The sequence below is a fragment of the Eurosta solidaginis genome, chromosome 2 (genome assembly GCF_040869045.1).
Source record: "Eurosta solidaginis isolate ZX-2024a chromosome 2, ASM4086904v1, whole genome shotgun sequence".
In the NCBI taxonomy this organism is placed as follows: Eukaryota; Metazoa; Arthropoda; class Insecta; order Diptera; family Tephritidae; genus Eurosta; species Eurosta solidaginis.
Window position 1 is genome coordinate 302275795 of NC_090320.1, and position 20500 is coordinate 302296294.

At 42.5% G+C, this 20500-nt stretch overlaps 1 protein-coding gene across 1 annotated transcript; it reads left to right on the top strand.

Annotated features, from left to right (window-relative positions):
- The first annotated feature begins 6618 nt into the window (after nucleotides 1-6618).
- On the top strand, nucleotides 6619-19430 carry Ced-12 (engulfment and cell motility Ced-12). Its single transcript, XM_067768800.1, has 4 exons — nucleotides 6619-7159; nucleotides 16671-17699; nucleotides 17754-18305; nucleotides 18374-19430. The coding sequence occupies exons 1-4, from the start codon at nucleotides 7048-7050 to the stop codon at nucleotides 18871-18873; spliced, it is 2193 nt and encodes a 730-aa protein (XP_067624901.1). The 5' UTR covers nucleotides 6619-7047; the 3' UTR covers nucleotides 18874-19430.
- The last annotated feature ends 1070 nt before the right edge of the window (nucleotides 19431-20500 follow it).

Below are 20500 nucleotides of genomic sequence, written 5' to 3' on the forward strand. Positions count from 1 at the left end.
AGACTTGTAGCATGGCCGGGAATATACCATCGGGGCCCGGCGATTTAAACTTAGAAAACGTCTTCACTGCCCACTCGATCTTGGTATCGGTCACCAAGCCCGGCACCACAAGCTCCGTGATCGAAGTGTGAGTGATGTCTGCTGGTTCTTCTAAACCGTCTCCCGATGGGAAATGTGTATCGAGAAGCACCTCAAGGGATTCCTCACTATCACGTGACCATTCCCCGTTCTCTTTCTTTATTAGTCCCTGGACTATGTTTCCCTTTGCTAGGACTTTTTTCAACCGTGCTGTTTCACTGGAGCACTCTATGTCTGTACAGAAACTTTTCCATGAGTTTCTCTTCGCCCTGGTAATTTCACGCTTGTAGATCCTCAGTAGATCCCTGAACTCGTCCCGACACGCTTCGCTTTCCGCGGTCTTTGCGAGTTTAAACATTTCTTTTACCTGTCTTCTTAGAAGACTCAGCTCATTGCTCCACCATGGCGGCTTTGCTTTTCCTCTGAATCTTCTTAGAGGGCAAGCTTTGTTATACGCAGTCATAAGCGTCCTTGTTAGGAATTCATTCGACTCCTCCAGTTCCTCTACATTAGCAACCTCTTTGGGTTGTCCCAGTTTCGTTTCTACATGTTTCTCGAATTTAGTCCAATTCGTTGCCCTAGGGTTTCTAAAGGTTCCTCCCTTCTCTACCCTCTTTAGTGGGATGCTGAAGCTTATATACGCATGGTCGGAGAAGGATGGTCTATCGAGAACCATCCAATCTTACCTTGATATATCACGCTCGGAGCTCAATGTAATATCCAGAACATTGCTGGATGTTGGACCAATGTATGTAGGAACATTTCCCCTGTTGGCTATCTGCAAATTGGTTTGCAGGATGTAACAAAATAGAGATTCGCCTCTCTCGTTCATATCTGCTCCTCCCCACGCATTGTGGTGCGCATTTGCATCTGCGCCTATGACCAACCGCCCTTTGCGCCCTTCCTCCTGTACTAGCCTTTTGCACTCCATCGGTGGAACCTCCGCAGCATGGGCCATGTAGCAGGACGCCAGGATAAATGCCTGCTTATTCTTTTGCTCAACGGCCACCGCTACGAGATCCTCGGTGGTGTAATTAGGCAGCATATATGAATGCAGCTGTTTCCTTACCATTACTACAGCTCGCACCCGTCCTTCCGTTTGTGCGTAGTAAACGCCAAACCCGCGCGCGCTAAGTCCAGAAACCTTTCCTCCCGATGAGAGCCACGGCTCCTGGATCAGCGCCACGTCAAACGAACCCTCCTCAAGGGTTAGTAGGAGTTCGCTCGACGCCACTTTACTGTGTTGGAGGTTTATCTGTAGGACTCGCAGCACCATTGGGCTGTTTGTCCCCCTCCAGCACCTTCGTCTTGACGTCGTCGTCCTCCTCTTGCCCTTTTGGTTTAGAGTATTCGAGGCCCCCTTCAGCCCCTCGTGAATGTTGTGCCGTGTGTTCCTCTGTGCGAGTCACAGCACCATTTAGCGGTTGGTCCTCTTCTAGCACGTTCGTGGTGACGTCGGGGACCTCCACCTGTCTTTTTTCCCTTAGGCTTCTGAGGTCCTTTTCGACTTCGCCCACTTCCAGCGTGTTAGGATTTTTATCCTCGGGACTTCTTTTCCAGAGTCGCATGTAAATTTTGCCAGTGCCAAAGGACATTTTGCCAAGCTGCGTGTACAAAATATCCTCCGCCTGCTTGTTTATTTGGAAGATGTAGAACTGACCATCCTCGGTAGGCCGAGATACAGTAAGTACCTTCCAATCCTGTGTCGGTATGTTCGGATTCTGATTCTGCAGAAGTCGCAGTGTATCCTCCGACTTCATCACGCATGGTATCCATACCTTAACTTTTGGTACCGTGGGGATTTGCGCTTTATCCACCACCTCAAACCGCGCGTTCGTGCCTTGCCTTTGGAGGTTTGGAACGACTTCCTCCAGCCACCGCAAGCTCGCGATGTTGTCGCACGCTATCATCTTCACACCATTATACCATCCCCCCGAATCAAAGGTTGGAAGGGGCTTACTTGATTGTTCCCGCATCATCTTAAGCATTAAGCTAATAAGCTCCCTTTCCACAGATATCCACCTTTCAGTAGTCATTTGTCCGAACGGACTGCTACGATCAACCAGCGCCACAGTCAGTGACTGCTTTGCCACATCACTCATCTTCTCGGGAAAAGCAGGAGTCTTAGTGTTATCTCCCTTTGGAACCTCCGAGAACACCGGAGTCTTCGCGTTAACTCCCTTTAGCGCCTCCGTGGGAAAGGGAACAAACAATAAATTTCGTGAAAAACGTAAAAAAAAATTTCGAGACGCGAAACTCTGGACACATACTTTTCGGATAGATCCAACAAATTTGCACCACTGGCAACTGACAACACACAGTTCCCTTATCTACCAGATACATCGAATAATACAGTGAACAATACAATTGACAGGGACCTCACAATAAACAGAAAACTCACAAAAGTTAGGTACAACACAGTAGCTCAAAAAGCCAACACTGTAAAAAAACTGAACCACCTGACCACAGAATTTAGGGAAAAAAATAAAATAGTGCCAGTATACAACACAACAGAATACCTTAAGGGAAGAGTCACAGAGATGGAAAAGATGATAAATGATCTGTTCCAAAGTCTACAAAGGGAAGGAGTTAGGGAGCACCTGGGAGATGCTCTGGCAAAAATGGCTAAAATAAAAGAAAAATTTCATGCAAATGCATTAGATGAAGATATCCTTGCAATACAAACAGGGGCTGACGTCCCCTCATTTTAACCTTCACAAAAGGCGCGCTGAAAATTCTACGATATAACTGCCAATCTCTCAAAGCCAACATAAACACAGTAGAATACCACCTAAATCGGAATGACGTAGATATAGGTTGCCTGAGTGAGGTATTCACCAATCAGGAACAAACACATAGAAACATTATAAACTATAACATTCTGGAGAAAAACAGAAATGATGGCTACGGTGGAGTCGCAATTATTTGAAAAAGAAAATAAAATTTCATAAAATCAGCTACAGTACTGACAAGGACATCCTTATTATTAGGACAACCAACCTCAAACCAAATTTAATAATTTGTGCAATATATTTTCCACAATCAATCACGATAGAACCCTTTAAGGTGGAAATCACTAAACTTCTGTCCTTCCTCGAAAATCAAAATAACGTTCTCATACTGGGAGATTTCAATGCGAGAGCTAGAATCTGGGGGGACTCGATCCAAACTTGCAGAGGAAATAACCTACTAAATATAATGGAGGAATTCAACTTCACCTGCCTCAACCATGGCTCACCCACCTTCATATCTGACGAAACGTCCAACACGGGATCGGTACTAGACCTATCCTTCTCTAACTCAAACATCCCATTTTCATGGAAGGTGGATAGTATGAGGCTTGGTGGAAGTCACCACCTCCCGATTGTCATCGAAACAAAGTCAATAGTAACGTTAGGTATAAAATTCCGTTCTACCAAAAAACTTATGAAAAATCTCAAACAAATTGACTTCGAACCTGATTTTGATGACATTCACCAAAAATTCAACCAGGAAATAAAAGCCACCACCCATGTGGTCAAAGAAAATTATGTTCCCAAAGCATGGTGGGACGAGAACATCGCCAAAAAATATCGTTTCCTTAAAATCGCCTTTAAACAATGTAGAATCCACCCCTCACCAGAAAATCTACAAGCCCTACAGGATACCAAAAACGACTGGAAAAAGGAAGTCAGATTAGCCAAGACAAAAAGCTTTGAAGCAAAAATCAAAGAACTTAACTCAGATCCATCCTAAAAGGAATCTTGGAGATTTGTAAAGGCTATGAGGGGTGACTTCAAAAACTCCAACAAGCTCGAATGGTCCCCGGACAACGATAAGGACTACCTTCAAATTCTAAAAGAGCAAGTCCCCTCATCTGAAATCCTCCCGATTAACATTGAAACAATCCCAATAAACTCCCTCGCAATTAGCTTTGAGGAACTCAAAGATATCCTGACCAGCAAAAGGAAGAAGTCTGCGGGAGGGGTGGATGGCATTACATATGCGATGCTAAAAGCCCTACCTGATCCAATGCTCAATAACATAAGAACTGCGTTAAATAATGCCTTCCTTACAAATCAAATACACGAAAAATGGAGAACGACGAAGATAGTTCCCATCCCTAAGAAAGGCAAAGATCTAAGTGATTTAAATAACTTCAGATCCATTTCACTCATACCCGTGTTCATGAAATGCATAAACCTATGCATCAAGGATAGAATCTTCAAGTTCATAGAAGAAAATCAAATTCTTCCCAATCACTCTTTCGCATATAGGAAAAAAAAATCAGCAACAGTATGTATCAACTACCTATTACATGAAGCTGCAGCTCTTAAAGACCAGGGCCTCAAAGTCCTTATCTGTTCGACGGACATTAGTAATGCGTACAACTGTGTGAGCATCAAACGCCTCAAAAGCATTTTAGAACATACAAACCTAGAGGAACACTACATCAGTTGGATCACAAACTTCCTAGCCTGCAGAAACTTACAACTAGGAAAAGAAACAATAATGACAACAATGGACTCCCACAAGGAAGCTGCCTTTCCCCCTGTCTGTTCAATCTCTATACAAAAAACTTGCACATTATTGAGGACGCAAACACAAAATTGTACCAATTTGCGGACGATTTTATCCTCATGTCATCGCACAAAAACCTGCAACAGACCGCAGCAAACCTACAAAACAAACTCACCCACTTCTCTAATCTATGTCAACAACTCTATTTGTCATTCAATCCCGACAAAACAAAGGTTATGGCTTTAAACCAAAGTAACAACTTAAACTTCGATATCACTTATCAAAACAGATCTCTGCAGCGGATACGAAACATTAAATTCCTGGGTAGGCACATCAGTGCGTCACTAGCGGTCAACGAGCACTATAAAGACATAATAAACCAATCTAGGAGAAACTCAAACCTGTTCAAATCTATTACATCCATCAAATCGGGACTACACCCGCAAGTTGCCCTAAACTTCTACAAATCCTTAGTACGCAGTAAAATTGAATATTGTATATCATCCACTTCACATTGCGCTAAAACAACAAACAAAAAATACAAACATACCAAAACAGCTTTCTTCGGAGATGTTTAGGCCTCACCTCAGCAACCCCCGTGCCATTGATATACGCACTATCTAACGAACTCCCACCCAAAGAACGAGGCAAATGGCTCACTGCCAAAGAAATAACAAACAACATTAGCATGGATTTCAGTTTCATGCAAACGCTAGTCAACAATCCAAATGCCAAATCTAGCTACGCCCAGATATATAAAGAGTTCAAACTGATTCTTGACAGATTTCAAACAGTGGACTCATCCGTATCCTCGCCAAACCTAAAAGTAATTACATCAACCCTACCTGACAAAAAGTCCAACCTAAGCTCCATTATTATACAATCAATGTATGCCAGTTTTCTTAACGAATATACAAGCCTCAACTACAAAATTTGTTTCACAGATGCGTCTGTAGGTACCACAGCAACTGGCTGTGGAATATACAACCACACAGACAATACGGAATTTACTTTCAAACTCAACCTCAAATCCTCATCATGTTTCGGAGAAATAGTTGCGGTTTATATGGCACTGCGGCAGGCCAAGGATAAGAACTATAGCGATGTTGCAATTTTCACAGACAGCCTAGGTGCTTGCCAACTCCTCTCCAAAGATCGCACACAAAACTACTATATCTTAAAAATCCACGAACTAATAAGTGACAACAACTTTGATAAAGTTGATGTAATATGGACTCCCAGTCACAAAGGTATCACTGGGAATGAAAAAGCCGACCCCCTTGCCAAAAATGCACTAAACTGTGATAATACAATAATAGTCAACCTTTCCAAAGAAGAAACCCTTAGACTCATAAAAAACCAAATCATGGAGAAATGGTACGAAGATGTACTAAACTACGCGACAGACAAACAAATTCTTTTCACCAAACTCTTTCCAAACAAACCAAACAAAACATGGTTTCGAAAATGCAACCTAAACCCAAAACAAATCAAAACCTTAAATAGAATTCTCGTTGGGAGCACCTATGACAGTGCGTATCTGCACAAAGTTAACATTCTTGATTCTGACTTATGTGAATGTGGGGAAACAAACAATTACACCCACAAAAATTTTGAGTGCAGACTCCTTGAACACGTCCGAAGAGGCTTTAACATCTTCAACAACTACACCACTTTTGAGCAAATTTTTCAGGGGTTTAACCCGGAAAGAATCACTCAACTGGCAGAATTCTATACGAAAGCAAAATTAACCTTCTAAATTAAATGAAATACTTAAATTTAACATCAAAAGATGTTTCGCATATATGGATTTTGACCATTGAGTCTCCTACGGTGCTGACACCGATCATCACTTACTCCCATGTATCCCCTTAATCCTAATAATATCAAATAAACAATCAAAAATAAAAAAGATAAAAATAAAAATTAAATGCACTACAAGAAATACGATATACTACTGAACCACAATATGGCATCACCAGCTTGGGCTTTTGGAACATTGTACACTATGGATTGGAACTAACATGCTGGCAAGCACATTAATTCATAGTTGGATATATAAACACATCACTTACACGCTCGTGTAGTAAGCAGTATTTTCTGAAAAATACCTAGACAACAAGTGAGGAAAGTTACAAATTAGCAAATTTAAGCGTAATTCTACACTTTCGTGTAGTTAATCTAAGCGGAGATTTACCAAACAAGAGAAAATACCTGGCGTGTGGAGACATACTCTCTGGCCAACAAAGTTTAAAAAAAAAAAAAAAACATCTGCTAATCGATACATTGCAAAGACTTATATCGGTGCATTGATGCTTTTTCCACATCCCTAGTTATTGTCATTTTTGTAAAGTGATTAATAAATGTGTATACAGAGTTTGAATTGCCTACGAGTCATTTTAAGAACATTTCACGCGCTATTTGTCTAGTAACATTTAAGAAAGTACGTGAGGTTTTCTTTAAGACGAAATGATTCCAAAGAAAACTCTTGTGAAAGACGCCCACATTGTGAAAATCGCAGTAGAGTTGGAGAACCATTTGCCACAGCTTATTAATTTGGATCAACGCCAGCCCTTGACAGGTACGTTTCGCATAGAAAAAGGAGCATTAAAATGTATGCATGAGGTTCCCATAAATAAAAAGACATGCATGTTAACATATACATATATTTTTGGTAATAGTCTAGTTGAGGGGTCGACTGCTAATACGATACCAAAAATATCGAGGGAGGTGTCAAACGACGCGTATTAATCTCGAGAACAATAATCCGATGGCGGAAAAGAAAAATTTTATCTCTGTCCGGAGATATTTGCATTTGAAGTTGGCGATTTCCATGTGGTTGTTGTTGTGTTTGTACCCCCAAAAAAAATTGTGCATCACCGTGGCGGTAGCCACGCAGAAAGGTGTTCTGCGCAAAAATACTATGGATCCGACTCCCGGTTTCGGAGGTACCCGCGGGTCTTTTTTCGGTTTTTCGTTAATATCTTTTGAACGCGTTAATATTTTTATTTTCCGCCTTCGGATTATTAATACTGATGTCAAGACGCGTCGTTTGACACCTCTCTCGATATTTTTGGTAGCGTATTAGCAGTCGACCCCTCAACTAGACTATTACCATATTTTTAAATATATATACATATGCATGCTTATCGCGGAAAAGCCAACGCCCTTCCGTAATCCAAAGTGATTATTTTTTGTCGGAAGTACAGAAGCCCGAACTATGTCAGAACGCAGACTGCATGTCTGCTAATGGAACAAATGGATTGTTTTGGATGGGTTTGTTTCACAGAACTTAAAGAGATGGTATGATTCGTGATCAAACTCCTCACGTGCGAGGTATACATTAGGATAATTGGAATATAATCTGTATCGGTAATAGTTTGAACTAGTAAAGTATCCAGAGTGTACCTCACTCATTGCGCTGGTCCTCTGCAATACGTGTTGGTGTTAAGTTAAGGCTGTTTATAGCCGGATCTCATCATTTCGGATGGTTGCCTTTGGTGTTTTTGTTTATCCCCAAAAACGCACAGATTTTCCCTTAAGGAACTATGATTTCGAAAATGGAGGGTAGGGGTAGAGTGTACAGGTTCCAAACCACCTTCCGCAGCCTTATAGTTTTTGTAGGCCTTAAAGTATATTATACAAGAAATTGAATTTCACAGTATTTCTGAGTAAAACACCGTTTTTCATAATCCGTTCTTCAAGAAAGTAAAACTTAGCGGACACTCGCAGCATCCTTTGCCAATTGTTAACTACTATTTAGGTCCACCGGATTTATGTTCCCATGCACCTTCTGGACCTCTCATCTTTGCTATTCTAAAACAATTTTTTGGAGCAAACAGCGCTAGCGAACGTGAAGGGCAGTAGAAGCAAAATATAATAAACAAAATAATAGTGAACTTGAGGGTGATAATGTTTCTGTAGGAGTTCTGCATCAAATGAAAGCAATATACAACCCTTTGGTTGCAAAAATTTTGAAAATTTACATACAATTTTTTCGTTTAAAAAATTATCTTTAAATATAAGCGCTGAATTACGGAAGTCATATAGTACATATTCAGGCCTAACGGTACTTGGTAAACACAGTCCGTGAAAGTTTCAGTACTTATTTTTGTTAACAAAAACAATAGAGATATAACTGACGCTAAGCAACTCTTCCCATATTTGAAAACCATTTTCTAAATATTTTGACTTCTCAGCCCAGATGTTGCGTTTGTTCCCCAGTGCCGACCTGCATCTGGACATCGCAAGTATCTAAACAAAAGTATTTCTAGATGTACCGCCTTTATACGTAAATAAAAATAAAGATGCGCAGAGGAACACTGAGTAAGTAAAATACTTAGGTCATCTTGTACTATCTTGTATGCCCATATGTAGCTTGTGGACTCCGAAGCCACTCTGCCGATTTTGTTCAAATTTTAATTCGAGACAAATAGACGGAGTGCAGCACAAGTACATGTTGTTGTTGTGGTTGTAGCGATAAGGACACTCCCCGAAGGCCTTGGGGAGTGATATCGATGTTGATAGTCCTTTGCAGGATACAGATCCCGTACGTTCCGGTACCAAGCCCGACCATCTAGGGAACGATTTGTTCTGACCGCATGCGACCTTCTAGGCCATCCTGTGCTCCCACACCCTAGATTCATAAATAATAAAACAGTATTCGCCACGTATAGGTGAGGTTGACAATTGGGTTTGGGGAAGCTATATAGGTAGGTGAAGGTAGGTGAAATGGCTGCGACTCTGGTCGCCCAAGTAGCTATTTAAAGGCGTTTTGAGCCATAATTAATTGAGGATCGCACTGCGACCATTGATCTATTGTGCCCTCAACTGCTTCACAGAACCTCATCCAAGCCGACTTCTCTGATGAACCCTAGCAGTTCACCTGGCTTGAGGGATTTGATGTGAGAATGCTCTGGCCATGGTAAGCCCATAAACTTAGCCCTACGTCTTGAGATTGCGTCACATTCCAGGAGTACATGTTCCGCCGTCTCCGCTGATCGATCACAAAATCTGCATGTGTTGTTCGATAGTATGCCCAGCTTCTGCATGTGGCTGTTCAGTCTACAATGTGCTGTAAGAATAGCTGTTAGGATCCTTAGGTTATCTTTCGAGAGTCCTATTAATGCCCTATATCGAGTTGTGTTGTAGCCCCCTAACAGTATTTTAGATTGCCTCAGGCCTGGCATATTGCGCCAGTGTTCTTGCCTCTTTTCCCTTTCTTCTACTAGTAGATGCCCTCGTGATTTCCTGCGGGCCTACTGGCAGGAACGGCTCAGGACCAATAGGTTGCTGCCTCTATTGCCAGGCTGTCCGCTTGCTCATTGCCCTCAACTCCCCTGTGGCCAGGAACCCAGGCCAACAGCAGTTCGTTGTGTGCTCCTAGTTGATTTAGCTTTTCAACGCACTCAAGGACTAGTGCTGATTTTATTTCAGACGCCACTGAGTATGGCAGTTGTTTCATTGGAGTATTCGCGCTGAAGGTTCAGGTCAGCACACTGGCTTATAGCGAATACTTCCGCTTGAAAAACGCTCGGGTGTGCTCCCAGAGGTGTTGATATCTTGGCTCTGGGTCCAATGACTCCAGATCCAATCCCCTCTAGCGTCTTCGAGCCATCGGTATACCATACTATTCTATTTAGCTGATGAATGTACTCAATTCTGCTTTCCTCCCACGTACCCTTGTCTCCCAGTTCTACTTTATACCTTCTCTCATAGATTATCTGCCTGAGGATATCATCCCTCGAGAGTTGAGAGATTGGGATCTTCTCTCTCAATTCCCCATGTTTCGGGACGATATGACTTTACCTATGCCCGAGCCCTCCTTAGCGAGATTCAGGAGGGTTCGCTTGGCTGACTGCTCTATTGATATATGCAGCGGGGTCAGATCGAGGATAGCCTCCAGCGCTGCTGTAGGGCTTGTGCGCATAGCTCCCGTGATGCATACACATGCCAGTCGCTGAAGTTTTGACAGTGCTTGCCTCGTCGTCGCCCGAGTTGTTCTCGATGCCCAGGCTACCGAGCCGTATGTTATCATAGGTTTTACTATCATGGTATACATTCATCTTGGCACATGCGGGCCCCATGATTTGCCTGCTAAACGTTTGCATACCATGATGAACCTCGTGGCCCTAGCTCTCATGGAGTCGAAGTGCTGTTTCCATAGGAGCTTGGTGTCAAAAATGACCCCCAAGTATTTCACCGCGGTTCCATATTCTAGTGCCACGCCATCTATTGTTATTGCTCTCAGGGCTGGTAGGGCCCTTCTTCTGGTGAAAGGGATGATGGTCGTTTTAGATGGGTTGATGTTAAGCCCCACGTTGTCACAGAGCGTACTCTCGAATTTACCCCTTGCAATTATGACGATGTCGTCATCATATCCTTGGCATCTTATACCACTGTCAGATATCTTTTGCAGGAGTTCATCCACTACTAGGCTCCACAGAAGGGGTGATAGAACACTTCCTTGAGGTCACCCCCTCGTGGTATTAACCTTAACTGCGCTGTTGCCTACATGGACTTCAGCAATTCTTGTGCGGAGTAGATTCTCAATCCATCTCTGGATAGGCATCTGAATTTCTCTTCTCTGCAGTGCTATGTTTACGCTTTCGTGAGATGTGTTGTCAAAGGCACCCTCGATGTCAAGGAAAGCGCAAATCACTGTTTCCTCTGTTTCGAACGCCCTCTGTATTTCAGATGTTAGTTGGTACAGAGCTGTGTCCGTGGACCTACCCGCTCTGTACGCATGCTGGCTATGATGTAGGGGCCAGCTCTTGAGGGCGTTCGACCTAATTTCTTGGTCCAATATCTTTCCCCATGCCTTCAAGAGAAAGGAAGTGTCTAATTTATTGGTCTGAAGGACTTTGCTTTTGAATAGTCCTTTTTTCCCACTTTTGGTATGAAAACCACTTTTGCTCTTCTCCACATCATGGGTATGTATCCCAGTGCCAGGCTATCTCTCATGATCCTGGCCAGATTTAGGATAATCTGTGTCCCTTGCTGCATTAGCGCCGGGTAGATACCATCAACCCCCGGAGATTTGTATATCTCAAAGGATTCCACTGCCCATCTGATTCTGGCCTCACTGAAGAGGGAGTTGGCCAATTGCCAGTCTGATAGGGTTGGTTTCACTCTGGGAAACACAGGTTCCGGTACTTGCGGAGAGGCATCCGGAAAATGCGTTTGTAGCAGGGCCTTCGCTCGCTCCTCCACCGTTCCGGTATAGGTACCGTCTGGGAGCCTAATCGCTACGTTAAACTCCCTCTGCTCTTTGGCTAGGAGCCTTGCCTTGCCGCTGCAGGTGTGCTAGAAATTCCCTCACAGAAATTTCTGAAACTCCCTCTTAGCTTTCCTTATCTCCTTATTGTACTTTGTTAGATTTCGAGTGTATTCCTCCCAGTTGTCGGTTCTTCTTGCCCCGTTAAAGAGATTCCTGACTTTCTTCCTTAGTAGTGTCAGGTCATGCGAACACAGGGGGTTGTCTTCTTACCCTTAACTAGGGAGACTCGGCAACTGGAGTTGTAGGCATCTATCATTATCTGATTTGCTGTATCCACTCTGCCCTCTAACTCAGTACAGTTAGTGCTTCTGCTCTTATTTCTGAGACTATCCACATTAGCCTCTATGATACTTTTGTAGCTGCCCCAGTCTGTTTTCCTGGGATTTCTTCTAGGGCTGGATTGCCCCGATACAGCACCCAGCTGAAACCTTATGATCCTGTGATCCGATAGGGAGGGTTCTTCTGAGACCCTCCATTTCGAGATCATATTCTCAGTTAGGTTGTTGCCAAGTGTTATATCTAGGACAGGCATCGGCATTTAGTGGCAGAATTGTGCACACTCAATTCACATGTATTCTTATTCCCTTTAGTTTAGTAGTCACTGAGCATTTGGCGCAGCAACATCGATTATGTGCGTCGCTCGCAATGTTGACGAATGTTATTAGCAAGCAACAAACAAAGATCGTTTGTTAATTTTTTCAGTGCGCACAAGCGGAAAATATTTAATGTTGAACAACCCTTTTGCGCAAATACAATCTATTTAATTGTATAAACCTTTTGCTTCCCATTGTGCGCATTAAAAATATAATAACAAACGATCTTGTCTTGTTGCTTGCTAATAAGTGAATGAACTAAGCAAACCGATGCATCACGTGATGTGCGCGATTATCGCGCTCTCACTAACACATCTGCATTTCCAATTTGCCGACGCTTGATCTAAGACATCTGCCCTGACTCTCGTAACAAACGTCGATTAGCTCCCGACGTTATATATATTCAAATCGTTGCATACTATATATTCTAGTAAACACTCACCCCTTTGGTTGGTATCACTGCTGCCACACTCCGTGTTGTGGGAGTTAGCATCGCTTCCTATGATCAACGGAAGTTTCGATCTTCTGCAGTGCTCCACCAGCTTCTGCCCTCTGCCTCCGCCTTGTCTTCCGGCTGCTCATTATTCCGTGGTTGCCTCTGCCTGCGTTTCTGCGTGTAATTTGGTACGATTCCTCGTCTATGCCCACGTCGAGACGTAGGCCTGTTTCCTCTGCGCTACAGTTAATAACGCGCCATATCTGCGTCCTGAGGCCCTCATTTTGGTTGGCGAGGAGCCGTAACGCAAACTCTTTGGGGCGTTCCGCACTTCGTGCATAATTGCGGCCCTGTCCACCCCTCAAGCGTTGGTATCACTTCAACGAGCCACTTAACCGTTTTCTCGTCCTCGCAATCTACGAGTAGGAGCCCTGCTCGGAAGTACACCCCGCAAAAAACTAGGGCATGCCCACATCCTCACCATGCCTGCCCTGGACACTCCGTCCATCTGCCCTTGCTCTTACCTCTCTGGGCGACAGGCCCTCCTCGATTTATCGGAGATATCTTTTTACCCCAGCCCCACTTAGTCCAAAGCGCCTCTTATCATCCAGCGCTCCTGGACTGCCCCGTGGTGGAAGTGCAGGTTGTCTGCCTCTGTTGTGCCTTCTGTTAGGCCGCTTCCACTCCACCGGGTTCCGCTCTTTACTGTTCCCTTCCTGGGACTTTTCATAGTTGCTCTGTTAGCTGCTACCTGAGTCATGCTCCGACGGTGAGCGCCTAGACTTACTCGTCCCTCTAGAGGAACTGCTAGGGTGGTGGTTTTCGTGCTTGGATGCACCGTCGTAGCCTCTCTTTGTCACCTTTTTTCGCTCTTCGGCAGTCAATTGTTTTGTTGTTCCTTGCGGCCCGCGCTGCGCAATGGAGGTACTGGGCCCTCCATGGATCGCGGGTTTGTTGCCTGCCGCCGCCTTCTTCTCTCCTTGTTTACCTTGCCCGCGCTGCTCACCAGTGGATAGGGGTCCACTGGGGATCGCAGGTTTCTCTGTTTCCTGGTTGGAATGCTCTTCGGGCCCGCGCTGCTCTCCTTGGGTTTTGGTGTTGCCCTTGAGGTTCGCGGTTTTAAGAGCCGGTTCTCCGTACACTCCAGTGCTTATGGAGGGGGATTCATCCCTCTGATGCTCTAAGAAGGGCATTGCCTCCTCTCTCGTGAGGCTCTCCAGGAATTGCCTGGAGTACGTGCGTGGCCTACTGCTTCTCTGCCGCTGCTCTTCCTGGAGCCGGTTTTCTTCGTTGTACTTTTATTGTTGTTGTTTGTTTGTTTGTTTTTTTTGTTGTTGTTCATTTTATTGTTCTTACGACAACTTGCTTGACGTGGCAAGCGTTGTTGTCAATGTTTTAGTTTGGGGAACTCGGTTGGTACACCGCGGCAGAGCCCCTTGACGCGGTAAGGCCATGGTTACTCCCCAAGGTGGCCTGGTGTTGGCGAGGTGCCGTTATAATACAGCCGGTGTTATGGACCTGCTGGCTGCAAATCAGTCCAATGGGCACGGTGACGCATGACACTCTGGTTTAGGAGGTGACAGTTCCTGGTTACCGATCGCATTCGACCACATCTGTCAGGTGAGCGCGGTTGCCGCGCTCCCATCTGACCAATTAGTATCGTATGCGATCGGCGTAAGCCCCTGCACCGCTATAAGGTGACTGTCTTCGCAGGGGTTGATGCCATGTAACTCGTCTAAAAGCCTACGGAATGTTTCGGTCAATGTATTACAACCAGCCAGAGGTGTTGATAAAATTAAGAATATTCGGGATTGCTATCACAGATACCCCTCTGAGGTCTTCTAGAAACCTTAGCCGGGCTCTAGCTAGAGCCGGGCATTTACATATAAAGTGTTCTGCTGTCTCCCTGGCATTTGGATCTTTGCAACTTCTGCAGTAGTCGGAATGCCCATCTTTTCCGCATGCGCACCTACTGCCCAATGACCGGTGCAGACTGCTATCAGTTTGCGTGTGTTAGCCCTGGATTTGCTCAGAAGACTTCTCGTCCTCTTTCCATCATAGTTTAGCCAAATGGATTTTGATACTGCACATGTGGTGATGTTATTCCACTTTGTTTGTGCTTTCTTCAAGTAGAAGCTTTGGATATTCCCCTTGGCTACTGCTAAGGGTATGCCTACTTCGACACTTGTTATTTCCTCGTTCATCTCCGATGAGCCCCTGCGTGCTAGCTCGTCGGCCTTCTCGTTACCCTCTATGACCCGGGACCCAGATAACGCGTAGTTCTAGATTGGTGGATAACTGGGATATGAGTCGCTTACAAGCCCACACTAATTTTGAGTTAATGTGTGGCGAGGAAAGCGCTTTTATTGCTGCTTGGCTATCCGACAGGATGAAAACTTTACCAGCTACATTCAAGCCCTTCAGTGATTTACAGGCTTGCCAAATCGCGAGGATTTCTGCTTGAAAAACGCTGCAGTGCGATGGGAGTCTGAATGATGCAGACAAATCTAGGGACTCAGAGAAGACTCCGGCCCCCACTCCCGATTCCATCTTGGAGCCGTAAGTGTAGATTTGGATATCGTCGATCCTTATGCCCGGGTTTCTCTTCCACTCGTTCCTGCTTGGAATGGCGGTATTACAACCGTACTCAAACTTCAGTTTGCGAGGGTAGTAATCTGTCTCGGTACTACATGTACAATCCGGAAGTTTCTTTAGGATACTACTATGCCCTTGCTGAGTATCCTTCCAACACCCAGACTCCCTGAGTCTCAGTGCGGTTTGTGACGATGTACAAAGTATATGCAAGTCGATCGGAAGCAGGTGCAAAATGGGGTCTAAAGCAGCTGTGGGGCAAGTGCGTCCGGCTCCTATGGCACCAACGCACGCAGTGCGCTGGACTTTTTGCAATCTGGTGAGTATGTAGCTCTTACTTAGAGCTTCCCACCAGACTATGGAACCAAAGGTAAGCACCGGTCGCACCACCGCCTCGTACATCCAAAGTACCATGCTTGGCTTGAGTCCCCATTTCTTACCAAACATTGATTTGTAGGCATAGAATGCGATGCAGGACTTCCGTACCCGCTCTTCGATGCATACTTTCCAATTCAACTTGCAGCCAATTGTTAGTCCCAGATACTTGTTACTAGGTGACAGGTTTAGTTGCTGGCCGTTTAAGAATGGTAGTCTGAAGGCAGGTGGCTTGTACTTCTTCGTGAGAAGCTTTATATTGCGCTGGGAACCTGAAGGGGTTGCGCTACACAACCCCTTGAATCTATTTGGTATTTTAGTCGCCTCTTACGACGCATAGAGATTTCCGGTCAGTATATACCGCAATAAAAATCTCGAAAAATGTCATATGTGGACCTAGGCAGTTTTTTATATGTATACCAACTCATTTACATACTCAATGTATGTCCCACATGCCATCAACCAACTATTCAATTGCAATGTGAAACCAACGCATCTTATCTCTATGTTAAAACTACAAGTTCCCTCGTACTCCCGTTAGAGTGCGTTGATGACAATTAGTGAGTGGGCGCACATATTGATTGTGATGAAGCACTACTGCAACAACAACACCAAGAAATTGAGGAGATTATAAAATTTACTGCTGCATATTGATTGTTGTTTTTATTAACAGCGCATATTGGTAGCGGAGAGTACCGAATTCAGCCCGGTAAAGAGGTGCCCGTACAACAACTGCCCTTTTGACTAGTTTTTTTGGTTAAGCCCATAATTTATCTTTGTGTTTATAGCGCCTTATCTTATGCTTATTTATGTGCAGGTAAAATACAAGAAATTTGTAGTTGTTGGGGTATTGTCGATCCAGAAAATTATGCTTTGCAATTTTGTGATGTAAATAATCAAAAATATGTTACGGAAAAAAATCGCAATGAAATCAAGAATGGTTCAGTATTACGCTTACAATACTCACCATCAAAAACTGCGAACGATACACTTGAATCGTTGCGTACCGGGTCGACAATGGAGAAAACCAAATGCTTAAAACTACTCGCCACACTTAGCAAAGATCATACATTTGCCATGGAATTTATAAAAGAGCAGGGTTTAGGTATATTGATAAACATGATTGAGGACCCAGCACAAAAAGATGATGACATACTCATATATAGCTTGGCTAGCTTTGTAGAGTTAATGGAGCATGACACAATTTCTTGGGAAATATTACAAAGCTCTTTTGTTCAACGAAACATTTACATTGTATGTAACTTTCAACATTTCTCAAAGGAGTGCACTCAAAGTGCTCTTTCAAATTTAGAGAATATTGTGCAAAATAGTAGTAAATATATGTTAGTCGAAAAGGAAGTTACACTACAAGATTTGTTACATCTGCTACAAGATGCCAACTCGGCGACAATTCAACAAAATGCCATTGCACTTATCAATGCCTTATTTATGAAAGCAGATGAAGTACGAAAACGACAAATTGCACATACGATTAGTGCCAAACCATATCGTTTAGCTTTGATTGATAATGCTTCGGGACGTCAAATGGAGATGACACATCAGTTATATGTACTGCAAACACTCACTTTGGGTTTACTTGAGCAAAGGATGCGCATGAAAATGAATGCACAAGATCAAGATGCACATGAGAAAATCAAAGATTTGCGACGTATTGCATTCGATGATTATTCAGGTCATATGGGCTTAGGTGATGAGCAATTGCGACGTGGTGGAGGTGTAGGCGGCGGTTCTGGTGGTGGCAATGTAAATTTCTCACAGTTTTACAAAAAACTTGGTTTCAAATGTGATATAAATCCAGCACAGGATTTCTTTGAAACACCACCAGGTATGTAAGAGGTATAAAAATTGCTCGCAAACGCCAATAATCGTTGCTTTTTAGGAGTTCTGGCTTTGGATTGTATGGTCTACTTTGCGCGCACATATACACAACAGTATACAAAAATTGTTCATGAAAACTCGTGTCGTGCTGACGAGCATGAATGTCCGTTTGGCCGTACTTCTATTGAATTGGTAAAAGTGTTATGCGATATATTACGTATTGGTGAACCGCCAGCCGAACAATCTGCAGATTTTCAACCTATGTTCTTTACGCATGATCATCCTTTCGAAGAGTTCTTTTGCATTTGTATAATAACACTAAATCGTACATGGAAGGATATGCGCGCTACGGCTGAGGATTTTCAAAAGGTGTTTAGTGTTGTACGCGAGCAGATAACACGCACACTCAAAGAACGGCCAGACAATTTGGATGAATTTCGTGCTAAAATAGCGCTTCTAACTTATCAAACCATAACAAATTTGCGACAACAAGAACGCACATCAAAGGAGGAATGTGACTCTACAGCATCCGCTATAGTTAAATTGAAAGAAAAAATCTCACCACATATTCTAGATCTAATTAAACAACAACGACTGTCATATTTAGTAGAAGGTGAGTCACATTTATATGCAAATAAATTTTGAGTGATTAATGTATATATACATACTTTACTGATTTAGGTACACGCTTTTCGAAATACTCACGTGGTACACGCTCTAAAGATAAATTTTGGTATGCTCGCTTATCACCAAATCACAAAGTTATACACTATGGTGATTGCGATGAGAAAACTGTACCAACCCCAGAAGAACTAACCAATAAAGTAGCCGTAATCGATATTAAACAGTTACTTGAGGGAAAGGAATGTCCACACATGAAAGAAATGCGTACACGCAAAAATGCTGGAAATTTGGCTTTTTCTATAACTTTGGATAGCATGGAGAATACAACATTAGATTTTGTAGCGCCAGATGAAACTACATTCCATTATTGGACAGACGGCATAAATGCTTTATTGGGACAAGAGATGACAAGCAAACAGAAAAAGGAAGACTTTGATACATTATTATCTATGGAGATTAAATTACGATTGCTTGATACCGAAGGCGTTGACATTAGCAAAGATCCTCCACCAATACCTGAAGATCCAGAAAACTATGATTTCTGTTTCGAAAGCTAGAATGTTTTTTTTTCGAAATGATGAATATCAACAAAAGTTTTATAGTTGCTAAAAAATGCGAAACCCTTTTTTTGTTTGCTTGAAACATGCCAAAGTAATATAAGTCCTAACTCAACACAAATATTAATCGTTTAAAGGGTTGGCGTTGTCAACCGAAAACATAATGGATGAGAGAAAAATTATATTTGAACTATTGACAGCTATAGGCACGCAAATAATGATGCCAACAATTTTTATAGTTTTTGCTCTTCGATATCGTTTTATAATAAATATGTTTACATATGTAATGGCACCACTATCGATATGGCAACGCATATTAAAAGAAGGCAATATCGATAGTGGGCTGGCAATGCCGGCATTCCGAATGGAATGCATATAACGGGATAACGAAAATTTCAAAAGACCAAATTCATTGTAGATACGCGTATGGCAGCAGTGACGCATAAAAATTAAAAGTGTTACAATAATATAAGTGACCTTTTTTAATATTGTAATTTTGTAAAGAAAAGACGTTCTTTTTAAACATCTTATAAATACATATTGTATTTGAAATAAAACTCAATTTGTTATAAGTTTGGCAAATACCAAGTGAGTATCGGAGTAAATTTGAAAAATCGCTCAAAAATACAAAAAAAAAAGTTAAATGCTGTAAAAGCAAAATGAACTAATTTACAAACTTTTCTACTTAGACATTTTTTATATGGTACAGTAGTGTAAAAAATAACACTACCATGAACTAATTTACAAATTTTTCATACGGCTCATACATATATGGTGGTGGTACAACCGTGCATATGGTACAGTAAAATGCAAAAAAAATATAACGTAAAACTAATTTATACGGAGGTAATAAAAATAAGCGAAATAACTAAATAACTTTTTGTAAAGAAAAAGGCAGAGACAATCTACAAATATAACATAATCTACAAACCTAATAACCAAAACAGAAGTAAACCACAAATTATTAAAAACGAAAAAATCTACAAAATTAATATACGAAATAATTTGCCAAATAGCGGAATTAATATACAAATTGAAACTATAAATCAAAAAACTGTACATAACGGTCCTAAAAAACTGTTACCATGTGCCACCATTAAATATACATATGTAAATTGATATGTACATCTAACGGCGCCTAACATCAACCATACCATAGCGGCGCAGAAACAAACATCAGCAGCAGCAGAACGCCAGCAGAGGAAAAGTACCGGCAGAGAAGGCAATCAGCAACAACATATAGGGTTACAGACTAGCAGCGGATAGCGGAATTTCAAACACGGGTATGGCGCACAGTGTGCACACAACACATTATATGTACATGTAGACAACTACAAAACTTTTCAAATTATAAATTTATAATCTTTAAACCTATTTTCTCTTTAAAATACATGGTAGTTTTTGAAATCTTTACTCTATCTTAATATAAATTTGTAGCTTTGTATATCTTTACTCTGTCATAATAAGACACTGTACAATATGTAGCTACTATTACTGGCGGCCACCGTGGTGTGATGGTAGCGTGCTCCGCCTATCACACCGTATGCCCTGGGTTCAACTCCCGGGCAAAGCAACATCAAAATTTTAGAAATAAGGTTTTTCAATTAGAAGAAAATTTTTCTAAGCG